The sequence below is a fragment of the Camelus ferus genome, chromosome 5 (assembly GCF_009834535.1).
Source record: "Camelus ferus isolate YT-003-E chromosome 5, BCGSAC_Cfer_1.0, whole genome shotgun sequence".
In the NCBI taxonomy this organism is placed as follows: Eukaryota; Metazoa; Chordata; class Mammalia; order Artiodactyla; family Camelidae; genus Camelus; species Camelus ferus.
In genome coordinates, this window is record NC_045700.1 from 43,406,057 (window position 1) to 43,433,187 (window position 27,131).

At 36.1% G+C, this 27,131-nt stretch overlaps 1 protein-coding gene across 8 annotated transcripts; it reads right to left on the reverse strand.

The window, feature by feature from the left end:
• Positions 1-9,632: 9,632 nt before the first annotated feature.
• Positions 9,633-25,761, reverse strand: SPC25 (SPC25 component of NDC80 kinetochore complex). Of its 8 annotated transcripts, none has more exons than XM_032479637.1 (7): positions 25,012-25,322; positions 24,616-24,768; positions 24,455-24,538; positions 18,235-18,381; positions 17,105-17,209; positions 14,231-14,329; positions 9,633-12,459 (listed from the first exon to the last, which is right to left on the reverse strand). In XM_032479637.1, exons 1-7 carry the CDS (start codon positions 25,199-25,201, stop codon positions 12,335-12,337), a joined length of 903 nt encoding a protein of 300 aa, XP_032335528.1. In that variant the 5' UTR covers positions 25,202-25,322; the 3' UTR covers positions 9,633-12,334. The 8 variants fall into 8 exon arrangements, with proteins under 8 accessions (XP_032335528.1, XP_032335530.1, XP_032335531.1 ...); XM_032479639.1 differs by having other exon boundaries at positions 24,455-24,520; positions 25,012-25,316; XM_032479640.1 differs by lacking the exons at positions 9,633-12,459; positions 25,012-25,322 and adding exons at positions 12,473-13,620; positions 25,439-25,574.
• Between the last annotated feature and the right edge of the window lie 1,370 nt (positions 25,762-27,131).

A 27,131-nucleotide genomic window follows, 5' to 3' on the forward strand; every position in this document is an offset into this window, starting at 1 on the left:
GCCATACCCTACCCTGGGACCAGCTGGCCCTTGAGTGACAACATTCCCTACATAGGGCCACTTCTCCAAGGTCGAGAAACATACCTAGCCCAACGAATACATAAAAATACAAATAGAAATTAGGCAAAATGAGGCAGCAGAGGAATATGTTCCAAAGGAAAAAATACAACATCAAAACTAAGTGATAAGACCAGATACTATAAAACTCCTAGAGGAAAACAAAGGCATAACATGCTTTGATTGATCAAAAAATATTGCTGCAATTTAGTCTTCTAGAGTAATGGAAATAAAAACAAATGAACAAATGGGTCCTAATTAAACTTAAAAGCTTTCACACAGCAAAAGAAACCACAAAACAAAACGAAAACACAATCTACGGAATGGGAGAAAATACTTGCAAACGATGCAACTAAGGATTAATTTTCAAAATATACAAATAGCTTATACAGTTCAACATAACACACAACCCACTCAAAAAATCAGCAGAAGATCTAAGTAGACATATCTCCAAAGACGACATCCAGATGGCCAATAGGCACATGAAAAGATGCTCAATGTCACTAATTATTAGAGAAATGCAAAATCAAAACTACAATGAGGCATCACTTCACACCAGTCAGAATGGCCATCATTCAAAAGCCCACAAATGATAAATGCTAGAGAGGCTATGGAGAAAAGGGAACCCTCCTACACAGTTGGGAATGTAATTTGGTGCAGCCATTATGGAAAACAGTATGGAGATTCCTCAAAAAACTAAAACAAGACTTACCATATGATCCAGCAGTCCCATTCCTGGGCACATATCCAGAGGAAACTCTAATTTGAAAAGATACATGCACCCCAATGTTCATAGCAGCGCTATATACAATACTAAAGACATGGAAGCAAACCTAAATTGATGAAGATGTGATATATACGTACGTACGTAAGTGTACACACACATACACACACACACGAATATTACCCAGCCCTAAAAAAGAATGAAATAATGCTATTTGCAGCAACATGCATAGACTTAGAGATTATCATACTAAATTAAGTCAGAGAAAGACAAATATCGTTAAAGCACTTACATGTGGAATCTTAAAACATGATACAAATGGACTTATTTACGAAACAGAAACAGACGTACAAAGCAAACATGGTTATCAAAGGGGGAGGAGTGGGGGGAGTGTGGGATTAACAGATACACAATACTATATATGAAATGAACAAAAATGTCCTAACCGTATAGCACAGGGAACTATATTAAATATCTTGTAATAACCTGTAATAGAAAAGAATCTGAAAAAATTATACATATATATATATGTATAACTGAATCACTTTGTTGCATACCTGAAACTAACACAATGGTATATAAATCAACTATACTTCAGTTTAAATAAAAGGAAAAGAAAATGAACTTGATAAAGAGAAAGGCATATTATTTCTAAGAAAAAAAAATAGACATACCACAGATGCAGCAAATGCCAAAAACTAAATTATCAACAACTTTACACCAATTAATTTGCAAAAATCAGCAAAACAGACAAATTTCTCAAAAAATATGTATTATCATAACTCAGGAAGAAATAGAGTAACTGAATAATTCAGTAACTACTAAAAAATTTAATGACTGTTTAAGAAAAATCTTCCTCCAAAGAAAACAGAGGCCCAGTTTTATCTGTGAGTTCAAAAACAATCTTTTTCAAAGTTTTTTAAGAAATAGAAAAACACCTCAACTACTTTCAAGGGTGTATGGCCTAGGATAACCATGATGCCAACAACAGAATATACAAAGGAAAATTATAAGCCAGTCTCATTTTTAGCTATAGACATAAAAATTCTAAATTTTCACAAAGTAGATCCAACATGATTTAAAAATAAAAAAAAGACTGCACTTATGACTAAGTTGGATTTATTCCAGAAAGGCAAAGTTAATTCAACATTTTTTTAAAAAGCCTATTAACATTAATCACCACACTAGAAGATTCATGATGAAAATCTATATAGATACAAATAAAATAAGAAAATTCAACATTCTTGATAATTACTTTTAGTTGAAATAGAAGAAAACTGACCTGATAAACAGAAAATAAAATGGCAAGACTGGGAAACTACACATCGTGCAGCACGACCAGATAGAAAATTGATGTTCAGAAAGATTAAAGAACTTGCCTACGATCATCGATGAGTTTTAACAGTAGAGCAAAGACTGGACCACATCTTAATTCTCAAGTTTTTCCATATTACCATGTTGATGCTGCAAAGCAGAATTTTTCACAAAAAAGTTAGCATATTCAAGATTTACCATTAAACAGATCACATTTATTTGAATCTCAAATATTGCCTCTCTGAATTTTTGTAAAAATCTGTCAAGCTGAGAAAAATAACTTCTTGGAATTTTTTCCATTTGTTAGACCTTCGCCTTAGCTTGCTTAGTTGCTAAGGGAAGGGAGTAACGTGTCTAAACTCCAAACGTTCTTCATGTATCACACCACACCTTGTTCATACTTCACACTACAATATGCTTAGCACCACCAAGAAAGGAGCTGATTTTAAGTAGCTTGTATATCCTTCAGTGTACTTACTTAACTGATGGACTCCGTCTACTTAGATGAAACCCTTGTCTTATTCAGAAAGGGTCTTCTTGTTCTCAATTGGCTTGTCATTAAGCCAAGAATTGCCTGTAGAGCCATCTTTACCTTCTAAAAATTGTTGGACATCTCAGCAACATGCCTGTAGGTATTACCGAACAAGTCAGCTCCTTTCCAAAGGTGTATTTAATTTCCCTTTCAATAATTTTATACTCAGTCTAGAAATGTGTTCAGTATTAACAAATACTTATTAAGCTTATACTGTGTGTCAGATACTATGCTAGGGTGGTAGCTGAACAGGGAATTCACTGTCATGGTACACAAAATAAAACTAATTGTCTCTGTACAAGAATCCTCTGTATTAGAAGCAAAGCAACACTTTTTAATCTTCATTAGCTGGGAAATTGAAACTTTAAGTCCATTAGTAGCACATTTTGGCAGATTTTGTGCTGATTCCATTTTTTAACTTAATTAGTGATTGAATTTAATTGTAGAAATCTTGCTGTTCCATTTTATTATGAAATGCAGAATAGGTTAGTCCACCCCACTTGGATTCCAGTTCAATCAGTTTTACTATTTGTGCATATTTTTTCTCATTTAAGAAAATCTCTTATCTATGTATCTTATGCTTTATTTCCATATCAGGAAGATTTTAAAAGCTCAAAGTTATCTATTTTGTTTTTACAACATACCATCCAAAATAAAATGGATAGAGTACATTTAATGGAATATCTTGGTTTGTCTTTCACATGTGTTCTTAATCATTCAAAGTGCAATTTTCATAATGTATCAAACTTTAAAATTTAAGCTAATATATTAATAATATCAGCACCAGAATATTCCTAGGTTGGCACATAGTAAACATCAAAAATTAAGGCCCTTGTCCATCGACAGATGACTGGATAAAGAAGTTGTATATTTATACAATGGAATACTACCCAGCCATAAAAAAGAATAAAATAATGCCATTTGCAGCAACATGGATGGCCCTGGAGAATGTCATTCTAAGTGAAGTAAGCCAGAAAGAGAAACAAAAATACCATATAATATCACTCATATGTAATGTAGAATCTTAAAAAAAAAAAAAAGGACAAATGAACTTATTTATAACAGAAATAGACTCATAGACATAGAAAACAAACTTATGGTTACTGGGGTGAAGTGGGTGGGAAGGGATAAATCAGGAGTTCAAGATTTGCAGCTATACTTACTGGTATACATAAAATAGATAAAAAGTTTATACTGTATAGCACAGGGAACTGTATTCGATATCTTGTAGTAGCTTACGGTGAAAAAGAATATGAAAACGAATATGTGTATATTCATGTATGACTGAAGCATTGTGCTGTACACCAGAAATTGACACATCGTAAACTGACTATACTTCAATTTTTAAAAAAGTTAAAAAAAGAAAAATTAAGGCCCTTATATTTGATTGAACAGATGTAGACTTACACATAAGTCAACAGCCCCCCATCCACCACTTCCATAAAGACCTGGGTTGATAACTGCAGCGTAAACACCTAGAGACAGTTCTTAGTGCGACACCCAGGTTTTAAGGCCGGGTATTGAGTATCCTGACAAAACATATTCCCCTGCTTTCAAGACAGTTTACCTTTTTTTCTCTTAATCATTATACTTCTACAGACACAAAAGCTAAATTCTATTATAGAAATTCAATTTGTTTAGAATCTTTGTTAAGAACTTTGTCTTCACATACTCCGCCTGCAGTATAGCATAGAAAGGCATAAAGTGCAATTTAGGTGAAGCTCATGGATTAGGTGTCAGACTCCCACTGGGTTTGAATCCCAGCCCTAACACTTACCAGCTATCTGACTACAAGTTACTTGAACTCTCTGTACTTTGGATTTCTTATCTGTAGGACAAGGTTATGGATAGGACCTATGTCACAGGTTGTTGAGGGACTATAAATGAGTAGACGTATGTAAAGGGCTTAGAACAGTGATGGGCACATAAAGGTTAAAAAAGCATTAACTTGGAATAAGGTGGCCAGCCCTGAACAATTCCCAATTTTGGAATGAATCAACTTCGCAGCTGAGAAAAGTTGATACAAATTTCGATGGCTTAAGGCCCTAGTCTGGTATGATAGTGCAAGTTTCTTTGCACGTTTGATCTTGAATCCCAGCAACAAGGCTGGTTCCTATGCTATTCTTTTGTGACTTTCCTGCTACGTTGGCTTGTTCAGAGGTCTTGCCCCACCTCCACCTCCCAGTTAGAAGTGAAGAATGGTGGTCCTTGAGGAGAAATGGATGTAAGTGGGGAGCTACTCATTCAGTCTCTTATCTTAAGTCTTCATTTCTCTAACTTGAAGGTGAAGACGATCTTCCAGAATCAATACCTAGTGCCTTCTCACTGTATGGTTCAAAACACTGGATCAAAAATTTGTGGTATGAGACATGGTCTTTCTCTAGTTTCAATGAATGAAAAATCTTTAAAGTTTTATGTTTGTTCCTTGTGGATATTATTTCAAGCTGGGAATTCAGGAAATATGTACTCACTGTAGGAGTCATCTGCTATTTTTTTTATGTTAAACATCTAGTCTCTCCTACCCTACTGTTAGCTCAGTTATCGAGGTTAATCTTCCTCCACACCTAGGTTTCAGGAGGATCTAGCCTAATCGAATGCATGTACTTTTACCCCGCTGGTCACCGGTGACTGGTTCAGAGATTGAGACAAGCTTGAAATTGCTGGGATCTACCACATGGAGCCTCAACCCAGAAGAAACAGCTGAGAAAATGGATCCTGCTGATACAATTTAAGTTCTAAATCAAGCTAGGTCCACAAAAACCAAAGTTGGGTTCTGATACGGTTTTATATATTCATTTAAATGTAGCTATATCAAAAAACAAGGAAAAATTTGAAGTCAGTCTAGGAAAACTGGATAGTTTGCTCACTGTACTCCCTATTAAAATACTCCCTTCAGCCAAACCCATGCTAAAACAGGGTATGACAATGGTTAGTAGCACACACTCCAATCTCTAGGGCAGCTTATAAGCCTTTTTTTTCTGGTGATAATACCAATCAATGGTTCTTAAGGGCTGCTCCGCACACTGGGGTGGGTCAGTGCATCCCCACCAGTCCAGAGCATTCTTCTCACATAAATTCTGCTGCTCTAGGATGGTGAGCAGAGCCCTGAGTCAAGTCCTAGGCACAAGAGGCAACGGAGGGAGAAAACTCTGAAACTCCCTCCAACCCTAACTAGAAAACTGGCCTGAATCTTTCCCTAGACTGCAGAGAGAAGACAGAGGGGCTGGGAGGCATGGAGGCTGTTGTTCCATGGCTTTCAGGTGTGCCCAAGATATCCTGAGACAGTATTATGTGGCTTCCACTAGAGCCAGCACACCTAAATACAACCAAATTTATAAGGAAAGAATGGTGATAAAAATGGAATCCTAGAGGAAGCTGAGTGAGTTCTAGTCTGTGTTGTATAGACTCCTACTATGGCAAATTTATACACAGACAGCAGCTAACCAGTATATTGCAAAATGGAAACTGGTTATAAATTTTCTACATTTGGATTTTCAAAATTAGATCTTTTTCTAAATATTGTCGACGAAAAAATTAATCAGTTGATCTAAGAAAGAAATGGCAGATACTACTATATATAAAAGAGAGAAACAACACAGTCCTACTGTATAGCACAGGGAACTATATTCAATACTTTGTAATGGCTTATAATGAAAAGAGTAAGAAAAGGAATATATTGTGAATCACTATGCTGTACACCAGAAATTAACACAACATTGTAAATATACTTCAATTAGGAAAAAAAAAGGAAAATTTCATTCAAGCCAGATTTGAGGACTATAACCTGGAAAGAACATCTAGAAAGCTCTGAGAACCATTCCACCGGTTAGAAATCAAGGCACAGTTACATGAGACAGAGGGCTGCATATCAAATGATGTGGTATCGATAGTCTACATATTCCAGAGCTAAGCATTATCCTGGCAGGTCACATGATTTCTTATAAGGTCAAGAAGGAATGTTAGCTTTTAAAGAGCTGTCTTGTTGATGCTAAGAGAAGTTGTTCATTATGGTTGAGCAGGTATCCCTGCCGATGACAGAGGTTTGGTCACTGCATAATGCAGATACACAATGCACAGTAGGGGAAGAGAGGAGGTCAAAGGGTGGAGAATAATTTATGTTCAAATTTTTCTTGTCTTGCCATAAAATATGAACTTTATTTCCACTGTGGATCATTAATCTTTCCATAGAAAGCATTAGGTGATCAAATATTTGGTCCCTCAAAGCTAAGGTGGCTGCTTGCTTGCCCCAGTGTTCATCATGTCCCTTGATGCTGGGTCCTAATAGCTTCATTCTCTTTTTGGGGGTTATTTCAGCAGAATGTTCAGCAAGGACTGACAGCCAGTTCTAGATTGTCCAATAAGGGACTTAAGCCAGTTTTCCTCACATGTGCATTATGTATGCCTATTATTTTTTAGAGAACTATAGAGGTGATCTGTAGTTTCAGGTTGTTTAGACATCATTATCCTAGTATAAGCAGATTACACACAGCATGAGAAGCAAGACACTATCATTTGTAAGTTCCATAAACTATAAATTCACAGTAGGAACATTTTTTGCAAAGATTGAAGCCAAAATCCTCCAAAACCAAAACATTTTCCTAATATTTCCTCTAGGTTAAGAATGTTGTTCAGAGCAAAAGTCTGACTCTTCATGGGTCATAAGATGAGTTAACAAACATTGTGGCCAAATGGTCATACCATTGGAAAACAGAGACCAGCATGCCTGCACTAAAGGCAGATGGACAGACTGGCAGAGGCTGCTTCCAATGCTGCCAGTAAGTGACCTTGAGTCCAAGGAAAACCAATTGTGCATCTCCCTAACCGACCTGGGTAGAGCCAAGATCATAAACTTGTTCCATAAATCCACTGGGTCCTGTTAAGAGCTACCCAATAGTCAACATCTAATATAAAGGACCAGAAGAGACATCATTAATTATCTGGGTAAAAGGGGTCTCACCTAGTGATACTGTTAGTAACATTAGCTTCCACAGTGCTAAACTTTCTTGTAAAATAGTTTCTAAGGACCATTTAATTAGAACCTTGAAGAGGTAAAATCCACCAATGCAACCTGGGTATATAGGACATAGGTAATTGGCCATAAACCCAGCAATTAGATTGATGTTTGAAATCAATATGCAAATGATTGAGCCCAAGAAATACATTTGGCTCACAAGCAAAAGTATGAGCAATTGTCAAAGTTATCAGTATACAGGCCTGGTATGGCACCTTGGGTCAGCTGTCTACTGCAGATGTCATCTTCTCATGCTGGTCTGGCAGTGCTGGTCTTAGTCGAAGTCAAGTGTCAAAACAGGAGTTTCAGTTCATTCAGGAGAGGCCTGACATGGTCCCTTCCAATGTGGCTGCGAGTTCTTTATCTGATGTCTTTTCCAGTATAAACAATCTCCTGGTGTGAATCTGATCATCATCCAAAGTTAGATTACTGTGATAAACTTCAGAAATAAACTTAGAGTGTCCTTTTAATAACTAAACTTTACGAAGAGCTACCTGGGAAGTCTTAGCCAGTAAATACAGACCTCAGTGAACAAAACTAGAATACTCACTAAAACAATCTTTTCTAAAAATTATTGTCATTTCTACCAAATATCTAGTTAATTCACCATATGGACTTTTAAACTGGCTGTGCCAGAATGTCTCACAAAGAATCTGATTAAACTTTAAAAGGCAGGAAAGCCATACCAAGGACATGGCTTTACTTATATACCTAAGAAAACTGCTGGGAACCTAAGAGTTTGTAAATTCTGGAAGGATCAGGTAAAGAGAAAAGATGTTTCCATTTTATTTACAGAGGTGTAATTTGAAGGTTTCCTTATATCTAGAAAGCATGGATTAAAAAAACCAGTAATATTTCAGAGAAAACCCCCAAATTATAACCATACTTGTAAGTTCGCTCAGTCCTATGTGACTAATCTGTGATCTTAATCTTCTGTTAACAGTTTTATGACACTATCAGGTTTTCTACTAGGATTCTTTAATTTCTTACCCAGTTCAGTGGTATGACCCGAAAGTTATCAGAAATCTTGAACTTGTCAAAATAGTCCTTTTCATGAATCTTCTTGAAACTGAAGCATTTTTGCAAAAGCATCAGAGTACAACAATAATTGTCTAAGAATGACAGAAGACTTAGAAAGATTAAAGACTTTTTTATTACAATGCAACTGAAAAGAAACTTGGTTATTGCTGTGACATACACTAAAATTATGACTGATATCACTTACCAGGACATAACAGAATTTTAGGAATTCCAGATATTTTCTAGAATGTTTGTATTAATAACATTTACCGATATGATATAATCTAAGGAGTTTTTATCACCACTTATTTGACAGTGCTTCCCATGTAATTTAATAAATCTAACTAGTTTGATATTCCTCTCTCAAAGATGGAGAGAAAACAAGTATTGTGAGATGTTCCAGGGATGCTTTGGAAAACCTCAAAGTTAACTAGAGGTCAAACGAACTTCATTTAGAATTTGATCTTCGAGAAGTTTGTCAAAAATATCAAAGTTTTAAAACATTTGGTCAAGTATAATCACAGGACACTGTGAAATAAGACCCGTTCATTTACCCAAGTTGACAACAAAAGATCTCAATGGCAAAAACATCACTTAAACAAAAAAACTCCCAAACTATTACCAAAATTAGTTCAATATTTTAAGAAAACTTTGAGGGGAAGGGGATAGCTCAGTGGTACAGCACGTGCTTAGCATGCATAAGGTCCTGGGTTCAATCCCCAGCACCTCCAATAAATCAATCTAATTACTTCTCCTCTAACAGAAAACAAAACAAAAAATTTAAAAAAAAAAGGAAACTTTGTTCTCTTAGAGAAAGAATCAAATTCTGGTTTTGTACCACTTTACCTTAAAATTCATTTTCTTAATATAAGTTCAATCTTATCTTAGCCAACCTTGACCATGCACAAAACTCTCTCAGTATTCCTTTTCTATAAACCTTCCACAACTTTGTTTCCATATTAATCTGTCCCTTACTTTCTTTTCCATGCAGAAACCACCAGCTCGAGGACAAAACCACCTTTTTTCCTTTAACAAAATGCATTTTCATTCCTCATGCTTTCTTTGCCGAAAACACATGTCCTACTTTCCCTGCATACTGAGATGTTTCCCTTATCATTCTTAACCTTAAAATCTTAATCTCTAGTGAAAACCAAGAAGAAAATAATTGTAAACTGTCCTGCCAGTATTACCTGATTGACAAACTGATGTTTTAGTCTTCCCCTCCTAAGAAAGCAAAGGTAGGTAAACTTACTAGATCTGCCTAGCAATTAATGTCCCAGTGTTTTATCCTATTTGAAGTGACCCAGAGAGTGAATGAAATCTCATTTTAACTCGGTTTAGTTTCATGTTACCAAAATCTGGAGCTACTATCCTTAAGGAAGACATTCCCAAAACACAATTATTCCTAAAGAGTTTACCTGAAAGGTCTTCTCATTTACCTCTATTTTATTTACCTTACAAGTTTTGTCATATCGTTATTTTTCTTGCTGACAAACTTTGTAACAAAATTAATGTCCCTGATTTCTAGTAAACCTAGGTACAATAAAAGTATTAAATTTAATATTGATGACTCTAAAGACATATCTGTATTAATCAAACCAACAAGCTTAAGCTAACTTTTAATACCAGATATTAATTCAATACTAAGTATCTCCCAGATCATGTGAACCCAAATTCATTCTGGCCAGATTCTTTTCTATTTCTGAGTATTTATATAAGCACTTAATTTCCTATAAGCCAATTAAATAGAGCTGTTTTACAAGTTAATTTTCGCAATACCACATATCTACAACACTACACACAACCTGCTAATCTAATTTTAGAAAAGAGAAAAACACTTACCACTGTTGTTTCCAGTAGACCCTGCAGGCACAGAAGACTGCCAGCTTTGACTGTGTGCTCAAAATTCAGTTTTGGAGAGTCAAAAGAACCCCAACTTGGCCACTTCAGGGCCCTATTTCCTTTAGTTCCCAATTAAGTAATTGCAAGCATACATAAACCCAGCTGGTATTCCCATAGGCAGCTGTTTGCATGGGAGCTGCTTGGCCTTTGAGGCACAATTTCCTGGTATTAATTTCATAGCCTAATTCAGATATGAGATGTGAGCTGAACAACTTTCTGAAGACAACGTGGCGGATTGCACTTGTGCTGTTTCTGAGTCTAGCTCCCAAGAAGTTACCCTCAGGTCAGTTCAACTTCTTTTACGTGACTCAGTTTCTACCTGTGACAGCCTAAAACTGTCATGGGTGCTCGGAGGACTAGGTGACCAGCCTCTGTCGCACCTCCCAGATAAGTAGTACTTACTTAACTGTTGAGGCAGGGTTCCCTATGGGACTGCTGCAGGTCACAAAGATTGATCCTCTGACACTTCCATGAGGTCCTCAGTTGCCTGAGGATGCCATGCGGCCAGAAGGAGCAAAATGTCTCTTTATTCTTTGGAGCTGAATAATTCAGTGTCTCATTCACTAGCAAAAGTTTTCTTCAGATTATATACCAACTCATTTTTTCAATTTAAGACAAATTTAACAAAAACCCAGCCACCTATGTTTCCCTGAGCCCCTCGCCCAGATCCCCTAGGTCCTGCCTAGGAAATGTACCAGTGCCCCTTAAGACTCCAAGCCTTAAGTGAAAACCAGCTCAAATAAAATTTTTAGGATCATTACCCAAACAATGAGATCCAAATATCAACAGAACTCATTGGAACACCTGAGGAATACTGAGAAGCTAATGGGGCTCAATGGGCCCATGCTGGTACCAAGCACTGGTTCTAGGTAGACTCCAGGTGTCCTCTGGCACGTGGCTCTGATATTCTGCCAACTATGCCAAGAATATGTCAACAAAAAAGTTAATCAGTTGTTCTAAGAAAGAAATGGAAAATTTTATTCGAGCCATATTTGAGGATTATAACCCAGGAAAAGCATTTCAAAAAGCTCTGAGAACTATTCCACCAGTTAGGAATCAAGACACAGTTATATGGAATTTGACACAACATTGTAAAATGATTATAAATTAATAAGAAAGTTAAAAAAAATAACAACAACAAAAGACAGTTATATGACACAAAGGGCTGTACATCAAATGATGTATTATTGACAGTTTACATAATCCTGATCTAGGTGTCATTCTGGTAGGTCATGTAACTCCTTATAAGATCAAGAAGGAATGTGATCAAAAAAAAAATGAATGTGATCTTTTAAGGAGCTGTCTTATTGATGCTAGGAGAATGCTGCTCTTTATGGTTGAGCAGGTGTCCCTGCTGATGGGGGAGGCTTGATCGCTGCACAGTGCAGATGCACAATGCACAGTAGGGGGAGAGAGGAGGTCAAAGGGTGGAGAATTGGTTTAAATTTTTCTTCTCTTGCCATAAAATATGAATTTTACTTCACATACCTGAGAATACTATCAGCCTTCTTCTGATGTAAAGGTTTGTCGTTTATTTTAATTTTAGATCCCTCTTGGTTTAAGATAAAAATATTCTTTCCTTTATGATATTAGGATGACAGTATTTTGTGAAGTACATATTAAAAACTGCAAACCCTAGGTTGGGCCCAGCCTTCTCATTTTTTAATATTACTAGTCCATGACCTTCAAAAACTTGACTTGATACAAGATAAGGATAACAAAAACTTGCCTTGATACACAATAGGGGTAACATTTTTTATATACTATTTATACATTAATTATAAACCATAGCAGTAAAAGCTTTCCGAACATTGGCAAGAAAAGCTGAAAAATTATTGGTCTTCCTTACATTTTCCTGAAATTCTTCTAGGCACTCAAGATGAGGAGCACTATCTGACACTAGAAGGAAAAAAAGAAGAAAATTTGAGTTTTTTTTTTTTTTAATAGAAGATAAATATTTCTAACTTAGATGCTCTCATCTGATTGAAATTATTTAGATTCCATTTTATTGAAATGCTTTCAGCATAGAATGATAGATACACTTGATTTTCATATCCTATCTTTTGGACCTTTCCTTTATTTAATCTCTAAATATTAAAATATTAAGTACTAGAATCTTGCTTTAAATTTAAACAGATGGTAATCAAGGAACTGAAGAGCTTAGTGATACAGAACAGAATGCTTTTCCCTATCATCTTCCTCATATATTTTAACTATTTAAACTATTTTAAGATTTTTTTTTTAAACTGTTAAGTCAGTTTTCTCTTCAAAACTGTGGCCTCATTGCTAATTTCTGGCCACTGGATGAAAAAAAAAAACATTTCCAATGGAAACCCTTAATAACATACAACTGTGGAAAGAAATATCTGAAGTTGCATAAGTGAAATGGAGATCATCAGAACATGCAGCTGCTATTCCCAAAGTGGTATTTGCATGGCCCACTAATCAATGAGACTCAAGATCACAAACAATATGGCCCCAGTACGCAGCTATACCAGCTGGTATATACTGGGAGCGAGTCTCTAGTGAAGGTGCTCAAAGGAAAGGAATGATCCAACTTTCTCTACCATAAATCTTGTCCTTTGTCCAAGGAGAAGAATTTCAACCATATCAGATTTCCAGATCTTTTGCAGAGACTGCTTAGGAAACAAGGCCCATGACCAAAGCAGGGAAGAACAGCAAAGAGCTCTTGTTTCAAAATTTATACTGTAGATTCTATTTTAATACATTATCAAATACTATGACACTATATAGCAATAGAGGCTATTCAATTTGGAGGAAATTGAGAAGCTAGGTAAGAGGTTTTTGGGTTTGCCTTTTAAAATTCAGTATTCACTATCAGATTAGAAGATATTTACCTAAAGAGAAAAAAAGAAACATCTGTACCTGAATTAGATTCCTAAAATATAAGTTCCATTAGAATAGGAATTGAGTCACTAGGGCACATTAGGGAGCCAATTCGGCAGTTCAGCAGAGTGTCTCTGTCGGCTATAAATGCTTCAAGATGAGAGCACAGGTATAAAGAGCTAAGAACCATTTTTCTGAATTCCAGTAAGGTTACTTTAAAGGAAGGATTAGAATGATAAAAAAGAGAGAAGTAAATTTTCGTTTTCTTCTTGTTCACACTATTACCAAACATATATATTCCCCATACAACAATGACCTTCTGGCCAGTAGCAGAATCAGTAACTAAGCTAACTTACCAACATGTGGGATTTTCAGGATAGGATAAATTTTTTTAATTTATTTTTGGGCAAATAAATTATCACATTCTGATTTTACACTTGATTTTAAAATCATCTACTTGGATAACTTACAATATTCACATTTGGGCAGTCATATCCTTTATAGCTTTAGCTCTGTTTTAAGTTCTCTAAGAGGGTAATTCATCTTGCATATGAAATACAGTGAACTTCAGTCTTTTAGATTTTTTAGCCACTGTGGCACTGTGCCATCCCAAAGACAAGTTACTTATTAAGACTCCTGGATCGTATCTATAAATCAAAACTACACTCAAAGCCTTTAGAAGACTACATCCCAAGAAGCAAGACTGGAAAAGAAAGCAATAGCTTGTGGAATGTTACTTGCCCTCATGTTACTTTATATTCTAAGTCAAGGAACATTTTGAGATGCTAGTCTTAAGCACCAATTAAGAGATGGAAGTACATACCTTCATAGTCCCTTGCTTCGTTTAGGCACAGGGAAAACATAAATGGGCTCTCAGGATGTTTAGGGTCAATATTAGTGAATATAAACTGCAATTTATCACCTGAAAAAAAGAGATTAAATTATTTAGTATGAGAATTATTTTATTGTGCCAAAGCTCTTAACAGAGATGAGCATTCTTACCGCCACCTCTGAGCAATAACTACACTGCTAGGTACATACAGTCACTTACCCAACATCTCCAAATGTGCTAATTACAAATTAGCTTCGAAATGCACTGTAGTTTAACTATCATCAAAAGCACAAGCAACAACAAGAAATAGATAAACTGGATTACATCAAAATTACACACTTTGTCCTCAAAAGGACACTCAAGAGAGTGAAAATACAACCCAGAGAATGAAGGAAATACCTGCAAATCATAGATCTGATACGGGTTTAATATATAATATAATAATATATTAAAAAAAATCTTAGCAAATGAACAACAAAAAGAAAAACCCAATTCAAAAATGGACAAAGGGACCTGAATAGACATTTCTCCAAAGAATATATACAAATGGCTAATAAGCACATGAAGAGATACTCAATATCACTAATCACTGGAAATATATAAACCAAAACTACAATGAGACAACATTTCACACCTACTAGGGTGACAATAAACAAACAAACAAATAAGTAACAATGCTGGCGAAGATGTAGAGAAATTGGAACCCTTGTAAGTTGCTGGTGGGAATGTAAAATGGTGTAGCTGCTCTAGAAAATAGTTTGGCAGTTCCTCAAGAAGTTTAGGCAAAGAATTACAATATGACCCAGCAATTCCAAGGTACATACTCAAAAGAACTGAAAATAGAGACTCAAATAGGTAACTGTAAGCAGTGTTCACAGCAACATTATCACAGCAGCCAAAAGGTAAGAATAGCCCAGTGTCCACTAACAGATGAATACATAAACAAATATGGTGTATATACAATGGAATATTATTCAGCCATAAAAAGGAATGATGTTCGGATACATGCTACAATATAGATGAACCTTGAAAACATTATGCTAAGTGAAATAAGCCAGACACAAAAGGACAAATACTGTAATTCCACTTATAAGAAATACCTAGATTAGGCAAGTTTGCAGATAAAGTAAATTAGAGTTTATTAGGGGCTAGGAGAAGAGAGGAATGGGAATTATTTAATGGGTACAGAGTTTCTGTCCGTAGTGATGAAAAATTTTGGAAATAGACAGTGGTAATGGTTGCACAACATTGTGAATATAATTCATGCCACTGAATTGTACAATAAAACAGAGTTAAAATGGCAAATCCTGTTATATATATTTAACCACAATTTAAAAATTGTGTTGTCAAACAAATTTGACTTTTTCTGCAGTTATCTGGACTTAAAGCCTATTTTCAAAAAGACCTCCAAATATTCACTAAAGAGTAAATACCTGGTAGAAATTCAAAATGGCAGCCACAAAGTAGAAATTCACATGCATTTTAGTTTTACTCTACAGCATAAAAAATTCTTTTAATTATAGAAAGATATTTTCAGAAACTCTGAAAAAAAACTAGTCTTGCATTTCAATTCAGAATGAAATAACTGTCAGTACATGAGGTTTTTTAAAACTGTTAACAGTAATGAGAGATATGAATGCCAAAGATTTCAGAAGATAATCAGTTAGGCAAAATGAAATTTAACGTCTTGTCTCTTCTTTTTAACATTATTTCCTGACTTTGAGGACTATAAGAAACTTCTACTTTAAATCTAGAAATAATTTTAAAGCTTTAAAACTGGTTTTGAAACAAAACTAAACACAAAAAAGCACCTCAGGATAAAGGTGACTATATACTTAGAGACCAATGGATCAAAAGTTCAGAGCTGGACCTTATGTTCTCCTCTAAGCAAAGGTTATTAGTATTTCGTATTAAAAACTCATTCTGATAGGAAAAAAACCCCAAAGCCAAGACTAACAGATATATGGATAAAGGGCCCAATCTATCTAAGAAAGAAATATAATTAGTAAACTTATAGGAAAAAAAAAATCACATTTTCATTAATAATTAATGAAATGCATTTAAAAAATATTTTCAATTATATCTAGTCAACTGTCAAAAAAAAAAACTTTAAAAAACTATATTCTGGCATTCATACAATGAAATGGCTACTCTTTACATTGTAGACAGATTGCATAAAGGAGTTTACACAGCAGGCCTGAGAATGCTATTCCCAGAACCAGACAAAGGCCTGCTTGTAAGACTGGTCGTTGGCTGGTGTGTCGGAGGTCACCAAGACCATTACAGATTTGAAGATTCACTAGGACTCATGACTCATCATATGGTTGTACTCAGTGCTATGATTATTCATATGCTTTAACCCAATTAATTCATCTCTGGGAATTCCATGGAAATTATACCAAGAAAATGGAGACATCTATATTCACTACAGTATTTCTAAAACTGAAAAATGCAAAATCCAAATGCTAACTTAGAAGCAGTATATAAAAGCAACAACAGGTAAAAGACTGAATAAATTATGCTACACTTACGGAATGAATTATTACACCACCATTTTAAAATTGCTATTATGAAGGCTATAATAACTAGAGAAATACTAATCATACACTGCTAGTAAGAACAAAGAATAAAAATTATTTGCATGTTGGCAACCATGCCTAAAATACATTTATTAAAATACTAGATGATAAATAACCAAGGCATCAGTATATGTTAGGGTGATAAAAATTTTGTAATTTTTTTTCTACCATCTAAAAAGTTATTGATGTGATCATTATTTTAGTTGAAAATATTTTTAAAATTCTCTACTACTTAAAAAAAGACAGACTCTTCTCATCTTTGTTTTTCTTACGTTAATGTACTTACCATAGATTTTTCGAATTTCTAGGCCAAGTCGATCTTTATACACAACTGCTGATTTCTGTAGCCTTTTCAACCTCTCTTCATTAGCTTTGTTAGCACTGGAAATAGCTATGTTTAAAAAACACAAACACTGAATGTCAAATATTTTAAATAACACTCAATTAATGTTCATTTAATTAATTAAAAAACTTAAAAACAACTATTAAAATGATGCAAGGCAAATGAATCTGCTTACATTTATTACAGTTTCTACCTCTACCAACTAGCAAAGCAGGCTTCTCTTCACTCAAGTTGGAAGGAAAAACTGCATGAGACAATATGTACAGGTAGTGATGGAATAATTTTTGTTCTATTATGTAGTAGCATGAATAGGCCAAGGACCTACATGGCTAGCAGAGATATAAAGACATCTTGTATACTATTTTGCTTTTTCCGGTTAGCCAAAAATGTATAAATTGCTTTATTGGAAAAACATTCTATTCTTTTAAACATAACTACTTCTCATAGGAGGTCATCCTTATTTCACGCTGGTTTCGCATTTTTGTTTAAACTTAGCACAATATTCCCTAAGTAATACTTAACAGATAAGAAAAATAATGCATACTTGCACACAAACTCTGTAAGAAAAAGCATTCACAAGACAAACTGCTATTTTGAAGAGAAATGAGAACTGCTTATTTTGTTTGTGGGCAAACAAAGCTCCTATCTAAAGGAAGCACCATTTTTTAAAAATATGGAAGTCTTAGACAAAGAAGCTTTGCATCATAAAAAGCATGTTTAATAGTTCCTGGCAGAGAATGTGTGATCAATAAATTTGTTGCATAAATTACACTATAGTTTCTCCCAGGCAAATCTTATTTAGTGAAATTGTCTGTCACTCTGCTTAATTAAACTCTCATATCAATTTCATTATTCTCTAGTTCCATTAGAAGTCAAAAGGACTTTTAAGCAAAACCCAAGAAAATAAAACCCACTTAGCAAACTTCACAGACACCTTGCAGAGGTGAGTGGCTGGCTCTGCCCCTGAAGTATGTAATCTACTTTTGGCAATGAACTGGGGAGAAGGCAAGATGTGTATCACTATGAACTGTCACCACTTTGAAATTTAGGTACATGCACCACTGGAAACTTACTTTCCTTCTTCCGAGCATATTCTTCCTTAAGATCCTGGATATTTGCAGTCAGTGCTTCCAATTCCTGCTTTTTGCCTTTTACTTCAGCAATCAACTTTAACAAATTATCTTTTTTTTCTTGAATGAGCTTATTTTGCCTGCAGATCTCTGTAAGAAGCACAGAGTATTAGCTAGAATCTATATGCACTGCCCAGCAACACGTATCTAAGATTAAAAAAGCACAAAATACTTTCATAAGATTAATAAAGAATGTTTTAATTGATAAGCATTTCCTAATGATTCAAAAACTGTAAAAGAACAAAATCCTAATCTACTCTTTCCTACTTGTCTTTGAAAATAAAAATGAGACAAAAATGCTTTTTAAAATGAGAATACTAAATAAATTAAACCAAGAAATACAAGATCAGATCATTACATTCGCAGCTTTCCTGTTCAAACAGGCACATAAATAAAACCATCACCAAAGACAATGAAACTCTAGAAGATAGCTTTACAAATGCTTTGAAGAAATAGCTAATTTTAATGCTACATAAGTGATTCCAGAATATACCAGAAAGATAGAAGAGGCAGAGAGGGGGTAGGGAGTCAGGGAGGAAGGAAAGAAGAAATCTCATTTACGCTGGCAACACAACATTCAGGAACAATCTAGATGAAGAAATATGTAGGCTCTGTATGAAAAAAAAAAAAAAAAAAAGCAGTATTTGTCTGAGACATACATTTGACCTGGATATATGAAGAAACATTTTAAGCTTCTAAATATTATAAAGATGTCAGTATTTCCCAAATTCACTTCTATATTTAATATAGCCCCAATGGAATTTGGAGAGAATAGAAAAGAACGTTCTAAAAAGTCACTATAAAATTTATCTGACGAATACATAGATAAGAATAGTTAAGAAAATATGGTAAGAAAAATAACCAGGAAAGGGACTTGCCCTATCAGAGTTAGCATCTGTGACTGCGACACTATTAATAGTGGTGTAGTAGTCAAACTGCCATACAGCTCCATTAAATAAAAAGACAGTCCCAGACAAATGTTGGTATATTTAGGAAAGTAATATGATAAATGTCATAAATCAAGAGTAGATTGTTCCCCAAACAGTGCTGAAATCCAAAATAAAATCCACATTTATTAAATATTTAAATACAAAATGAAATTTTATGAAATCTAAAAGGCAGTATCTGTGAATATAAAATTAACTCTATGGGGAAATCTTTTTACTTAAAGGCAAAAAGAAATCAAAGAAAAAGGCAGACTGAAGCAAATAAACTCATATTTGATTCAAATAAGCATAAAACTCCACTATATGCTAAATACTTTGTTCTTATATTTATATAAATTTATTTAAGTTTCACAATAATATAATTATTATTCAGGTCTTTCTTTTTTAAAAGAAGAAAAAAAGATTCAGCACTTCAATTACTTGCCCATGGCTGTTCACTAGGATGCAATGAATAGTAAGACCTGGATTCAAACTCAGGTCTTAACTTCAAAGGCCACACTTTTGACCATTAAACTATTTTCCCCCAACAGGTTCCTCCTTTTTTTTTTCTTTTTAGTAAATGGGATTGAACCCAGAACCTCATGCATGCTCAGCACATGTTCTACCACTGAGCTATACACCCTTTCCCACCAGGTTACTATTCTTAATCTAAAGAAGACACAAATATACATTCCTAAGGAAAAAACAAATAGAAGAATGAACAGAGGAAACATAAAATGCAGGTGGTTAATAAATACAAAAGATAATTTAAGCACAGTAATCACAGAAATGCAAATAAAGCCAATAGCATACCAATTTTCATTTATTACAACACTACTTACAAAAATAATACCTAGTGCTGAGATGAATGCAAAATACTAGAGTTCTTGTGGAAAATATTTTTGACTTTGCAAAACAACTCTTAAGGATATTCATGTCCTTTGATCCAGTAATTTCATTTTTACAAAATTACCCTAAGAAAACAGTATGTGTGCAAGTATTTACATACAAAAAATTTTCAGTGTTATTTATAATGTTGAAAAACTGAAAACATCCTAAATGACTCATAAGTAAATTATTAATACAGTATATAATCAATAAGGTAGACTATATTTTCAAAGAATTTAGTAATGTGGGAAAATACTCCCATGATGATAAAAGAAAAAAATGATACAAAGTTACATGATACCATGAACACAATTATCTTAAAAACCCTCCATAGCACATGAAAAGTTACTACAAAGCCATTTTAAGTGTGGATCTCAACATTACAGGGCTTTTGTTTATTTTTCTGAATTTTCCAAGAATGTGGACATGATCACAATATATTAGGTATAATTTAAAATGAACATCTTATGAAAATTACCGGAAAGAAAAATGCTACCTTTTAAGGAAAATTAAGCCTAATTGTACTGCAAAAGAGATGCAGATTTAAAGTCAAAAGGTTTCAGTTCCTGGTTGGTTTCTCAGTTGTCACCCAAGGCCCTTAATCAAATTACATCTGTGGGGCCTCTTTTCCTCATTTGTATAATGAGGATATTATTGGCTGCCCCATTCCTTTACCCCACAGGGTTAGAGTATCCAATAATAGTGTGAAAAGTTTTAAACTATTAAGTGATATGTAAATACTCTATGTGTGAGTGTTTTTATTCTAACATTTGAAGAACCATGTTGATTTGTGCCAAATACAAAGGGAAGGGCCCTCCATATTGCATGACTGTTACTGTGTTTACAGTCAGCTGTCTCTTTTTTCTCCAGGGTCCATAGTTCGCTTTCACTGCTCCCTAGGAACCCTCCCTCACACTTTCCCTTCCATGTGGCAAGGTGAGTGTGGCACACTGGAAAGAGCACTGACATTCTGGCTGCAATTCGCTATCTTCTACCTTTAAAATGTATGATCTTAGGCAAGTTCCCCAACCTCAGTGAGCTTTTAACTTCTCCATCTGCAAAACAAATCTGTCTTGTACAGACCTCAGGATTTAAGATGACTGAAGAGCCTAGCCCACGGGAGATACTTCTCACTTTCAGTAGATGATCTTCCTCATCATAAATAGGAGGAACAGATGCTCTTATTTTAGGCTAATTTGCTCTCTGCGGCATCTTCCTAAAAGAGCAGCTGGCCAAGTTGCTTCTCAACAAGCATGTGGTAGTGAATGAGTTCCCTCACATCAGCACCCTCTCCTGCCAGAGGAACAGCGGCTCCTTCTCCAAGGCTCAGCCAGATTTCTCCCCCTCTATCCTCCCAATTATCCTCCTCTTTTTTCCCCAGCATTTACTTCCCCTCTGACTTCTTTCCTGCAATAAATGAACATATTCATTTGAGGGTGGATACCTTAAAAATGAAAGGAAAAGCTCACCCAAGTCACTCTGTCCCAGTGTAGCCACTCTCTTCCATTTAAGCTTCCTGAAAGCATTCCACACTCTCTCTTCATCTCCTAACTCCAGTGGGACCTCTGCCCACAACACTCCACTAAAACTGACTCTCACTTAAGGTCCATTTTCCTCCAAATGACTAAATTCCGAGAGAACCTTTCAGTTTTTACCTGTAAGACCTATCTGTCACAACCCACTCCGTCTTGGTTCTTCTCTCTTCTAGTTTCTGAGACTGTCTCTCTTTCTTCCTCTGCTCTCCAGTTGCTAATTCTGTCCCTCCTGGTCCTTTCCATTGACCTCCCTCTCAAAGTATGGAGAAGAATGTAACCCTGTTAGTGTGAACAAGGCCTCTTGAGGCAATAGGATGATCTGGAGAAAAATCACAATCCCTCTGAGTCAATAATCTCCTCAGTAAAATGGGAGTAATGACGATGACAATAACAATGACACCTACTTTGGAGAACTGTTAGGAGGGCTGAAAGAGATGTATGTAAAGATGTCAGCACAATACCAGGCGACCATAAAAACCCTACAAATGCTAACTACTATTCTTGGTTGTCTCTCACTCTACACATTCTTCCACAGCATCCACCCCAAAAATACACTGGAGAATCCCAAATCCTATCTTCAGCAAAGGGCTCTTTTCCCATCTGGCCTCCAGATCAATACAACCATTGCTTCCAGACATCTCCACCTACAAGGCCCACAGCATGGTAACCTCAGTGTATTCACTCAACACATTGAAAAGGAACCATCTACATCTCCCTCCCCCTCTGAAAACACACTCCTCTTTAAGTTCCTCACTTAGTAAATGCATCACCACTGGCCTGTAGTCCAGGCAGAAGAAATCCTAGCCCACGTCGTGTCCTCACAACCAGGTCATTAGTCATGAGCCTACCTCCTCACAGCTGTCACTGGTCCAAGCCATCCTGTTTGCCTGAACTACTGCATTAGCTTGTTCCTTAACTGGTGTCTTTCTGGCTCACCATCTCACTCCCGTTTATTGTCCGTGACACTCCCAGAGTACTTTGTCCAAAATAACAAATCCCGTATTATATTCCAGTATTATTTCCAGTATTTATTTCCCATATTATTGAAATTCTGTAGCAACTTCTTAATTTCCTGAAGAACAAAGCTTAAACTCCTCTGCCCAACACACAACGTACTTCATCATCTGACCAGCCATTTCTCTGCCATTCCCCATCCACACTGCTTGAGCCATCCCAGAACTCAACAAGCTCTCAAGTTTCTACCACATCCCACATGCTCTTCCCTCTTCTAGAATATAATGCTGAATCTGATGAACTTTTCTATCCCTCCTCTATGGGACCTTCTCCAAGGCAATGTGACAGACTGCACATTCAGATCATGTTTCTGTTGATTACCGGCTGTCTGACCTTGAGCAACTTACATAATCTGTCTGTGCCTAATTCCTCATCCATTAAGTAGGATTAAAAACAGTAAATATACCTCCTGAGATTGTCGTGATGATTCAGTGAGGCACTATACACAAAGAGCTCAGAGCAGGGCCTGATGCAAAGTATACAAGGTAAGGGTTAGCTGTTAAATGTTCTACAATCCTCACTAGAAAAGTTATGCTCTCCAGATTCCATGCTCACTCAGCACCCAACCCGTTATTATAGAAACTATTACAACTTATTGCAATTGTGGTTTTCCTGTCTGTATCTCACACTAAATTGTGAGCAGTGTATAGATTACACCTTATGCATTGTTGTCTCCTTGGTGCTTGGCAAACAGCAGTCAAATGTTGGATGAATTCATTAAACTTAGGTAAACTGTATTTCTGCTCCAGTATAAACTTACATTTTTAAAGAAAAATAGTTGATAATGCTTTTAGATGTTACACTATTTAGAACACATCTTCACACTACAGATAATCTTTAAGAACACATTTTGAGACCCATAGTAGTGAAAATTCAGTTTCAAACTTAATTTTTCAGCCCTACAGATTCTACAAACCAACCGTGTTTAAAGGATCTAAACTCAGTATCTCTCTTACATACACACGCACAAAAATGCTTTTCGTTTCTGCTGCTGGTTACAGAGGGAAAAAGAAGCAATGAAAGGGCACAGAAGCTTCAGGGCAGCTTAGAAAGCAAACATGGGTAAAAGCCTACCATAATAGCCTACCAGGTGTTCCCAATCAAACACCTTCAGTGGCAGATAACGAGTAAGGTAAATGATCAAAGCAAAGCAAAACAGAAAAACCTGTGGCAAATTAAGAACACATGTCCCCTGTAAAGACACTCTGACTTAAGTGTTCAAAACATGGTGCTGCTAAATTTAGTATCTCCAGTAGATTTTGGCCTGTGGCTGTAAGTCTGTGTGTAAGAATTCAATTAAAGCTGCCAATCCACTCTGGACAATGTGCAGAGTGGCAGAAAAGAGAAGGCAAGGACAGTAGTAAAAATATGAAGGGAAAAACTGTCAAGAGTATTAATCCTACCCCCCAAAAAACCGAGAGAACTCCAGCTTTTCAAACCCCAATCTATGATTTCCAATGTGAAAACAAACTCGTTTTTAAAATACATGGGCATTTACACATCAGTATAGATGAATCTCACAAGTATAATGCTCAGTGAAAAAAGGGACAGAATATATACAAAATGATGCCATTTATATAACATGTAAAACAACACTAAACTAAATACTGCTTAGTTCTAGAAGGTGAGAGAAGATGGTATAACATGGGATGTTCTATTTATAAAGCTACACGTACATAAATATTATTTTTATGTTATACATTGTACATATATATACATTATTTTACTTATATGAGGAATTTCATAAACATGTTAAAAAAGAAAAACCCCTGTGATCTGTTTCTACAGTTTGCCACATACGATTTTGATATTCCAGAAACATCTCGACCATTCGTTCTTCCTCCTTTAATTTCACAGACAGCTTTTCTGAAAGAGAAAGTGGAACTGAAGTTTCAATTCAGCTGAAATAACACTAAAAAACAAACAACAAAAACAGCATGTTACAAATGAACTTAAGGTACCTGCAAACGCTTTAATAGAGTCCTTGTAGGTATCTCTTAGTCCCACCATCTGACAGGAGGTGTCACTTACAGTGCTTTTGAATTTATTCCAAAATTCATTTATGCTTTTATCGAACAGTGCCAGTTCGTCCTCCACCATTTTGTAAGACAAGGCTACAAAACAAACAGGACATAGTATTTTTTAAGTTATTGAAATCGTATCAGCCACAGCTCCAATCAAGTATCTGTTGGCAGTTCGACCTTTGTTAGAAAATAGTTTGCAACTTATTTTTAACTCTGGATATTCCAAGACAGATATAACTACCTAGACTTAACTATGGTCAAGGGGCAGCACGAATTCAGGCCACCCTTACCTCCTAGGAATTCATTAGTAGTGTAACTGCACAGAATACTTACAAGCTCTCTGACCCTGGGAAAATGACTCTGCCTCCGTTTTCTCGTAAGTAAAATTGGTGACGTCTAAGGCCCTTTCCAACTCAGACCTTTCCAATTCCAGTCTGGATTTGGAGGTCCCAGTTGGCGGGCCCCCTTTCATAGGATAAAACCCCACGCGTCCACCCTGCCTGTCCCTCCCCCACCCGCACATCGGGAAAAGTAGCGGTAAAATGGAGACTGCAGGGGAGTTTAGTGGGTTTAGTGCAGGACCTATACAAGCGACCGGGACACTCCGGGCTTCACTATCCTCCTCTGTAAAAGGACGTCCTCTAAGACTCCAGACCCACCAGTTCTCTGTAACGTTAAAACCTTCCCAATAACATAAAATCTTCCCAGAAGACAACATCTTCGGTGAAACGCAAAACCCCTAAGCCTAGCCGCTGCTCACTCCGCGAGGCCCAGACGCCCAAACAGCAACGAGACGCGCATTTCATAGCCACCGTTCCCGAAAACGCGCATTCCGCCTCCAAACTCACTTTCCCCTAACGCGACAGGAAGCTCCGGGAACCCAGTTCAATTCCCAACGCCGTCCCTCACCCCCGCCACTCACTTACCTTCTAGGGCAGGCCTGAGCCCGGCCCCCTGCCCTACACAAGACCTTAACCGACGCCAGCCAACAGCCAGTCTCCTAGGTCGGCTTCCGCAGCCGCGCCAACTTTCCTATTTCAAACCTGGGGCGCCTTCCGCCTCCCGCCTTTGGATGCCCATTCGCCTTCTGATTGGCTGATAGCATAAGCTCTCCGTGGAGGGATTGGTTGAGCTAGCCCTCCGGAATTCTCGCGGGAAAGTTGGAGTTCTGGGATTGGTAGTTCTTTCTGAGAGACGGTCAGATTCAGCTCCGCTTCGAAAAATAATAATAGTTTTTGGAGGACTAGACCCACAGTCCATTCATCCGTTTCAAATAAAGGTTTCCGCAACAAATATAAATACTTTAATTGTATTCTGTTGCCAAGTATATACCCTCTTCTTTGGTACTACCCGTAGCTTAAATAAAACTAATTAAAAACAAAAAAGCTAATAAAAATACCGTTTAATCTATCTCATGATTTAATAACTCCTCACTGGGAAGTGGCTGAAATATTACTGTTCACTGGTTTCTAATAATAATACTTCCAAAATTTCTTGATTCTCTGTTTTTGATCCTGTAAATTAAAACAGAAACATTCAAAGGCAGTAGTACCTGGTATTGGTAGTCCCTGTCATAATAGAAACTCAATGATCAAAACTTCTAATAGCCAAGATTCTGGCTACCTGCTGTCTCTGACTGACTGTATTGTGGACATAAGTGAAAAGGAGAGGAGAAAGTCGGAGGGAATTAAAGGTTTCTATCCTGGATGTTTGAGAGAATGGCGATATTGCTGGCAGAATTGAAATTGTCTTCAGAATAGATCTGGTGTGTTGGGGCAGAGGTATTGTGGGGAGGCAGAAGCATGATGAGTTATAATTTCAGTAATGTTGAGTTGGAGAGGATATTGTTGGGGATATTAACCAAATGTTTTGTAGGCAATTTACTTCTCCCATTAATTACACGGTGGCTAACTACTCCAACTCTGCAGTAAGACTGCTTGGGTTTGAAATCTACTCTCCATCATTTGCTAAATGTGACTATGGGCTAGTTACTTGGTCTCTTGAACCTCAGTTTCCTTTTCTGTAGAGTGAGGGTAATAATAATATTAATATCTTCTTCATATACCCAATGTGAAGACTAAAAAAGATAATAAACGCAAATGCCTTGGACTAAGTCCTTGTAACGTAAGTACTCAAAGTGGTTTCTTGTTTTATGATTTATATCCTACCTACTTTCCTATACTATAGGTTGTCATATTAAAACATACAAATAAGACTTTAAATAGAATAAATCTAAGTTAGCAAAGAAATAGAAAAATCGTTGCAATAAACACTAACTCTAGCTAAGGCCCCCAGTACAAGACAATCACACTACTTGTAGAATCCTGACTTTAAGGAAATACACATTCTGCTATGTCTTGATAAATACAGAATATACCTCTTCCACCCCAACTCAAACTGAATTAATTAATCAGTTAGGTAAGGTTATTTAGCATTATCCATTTAATAATTTG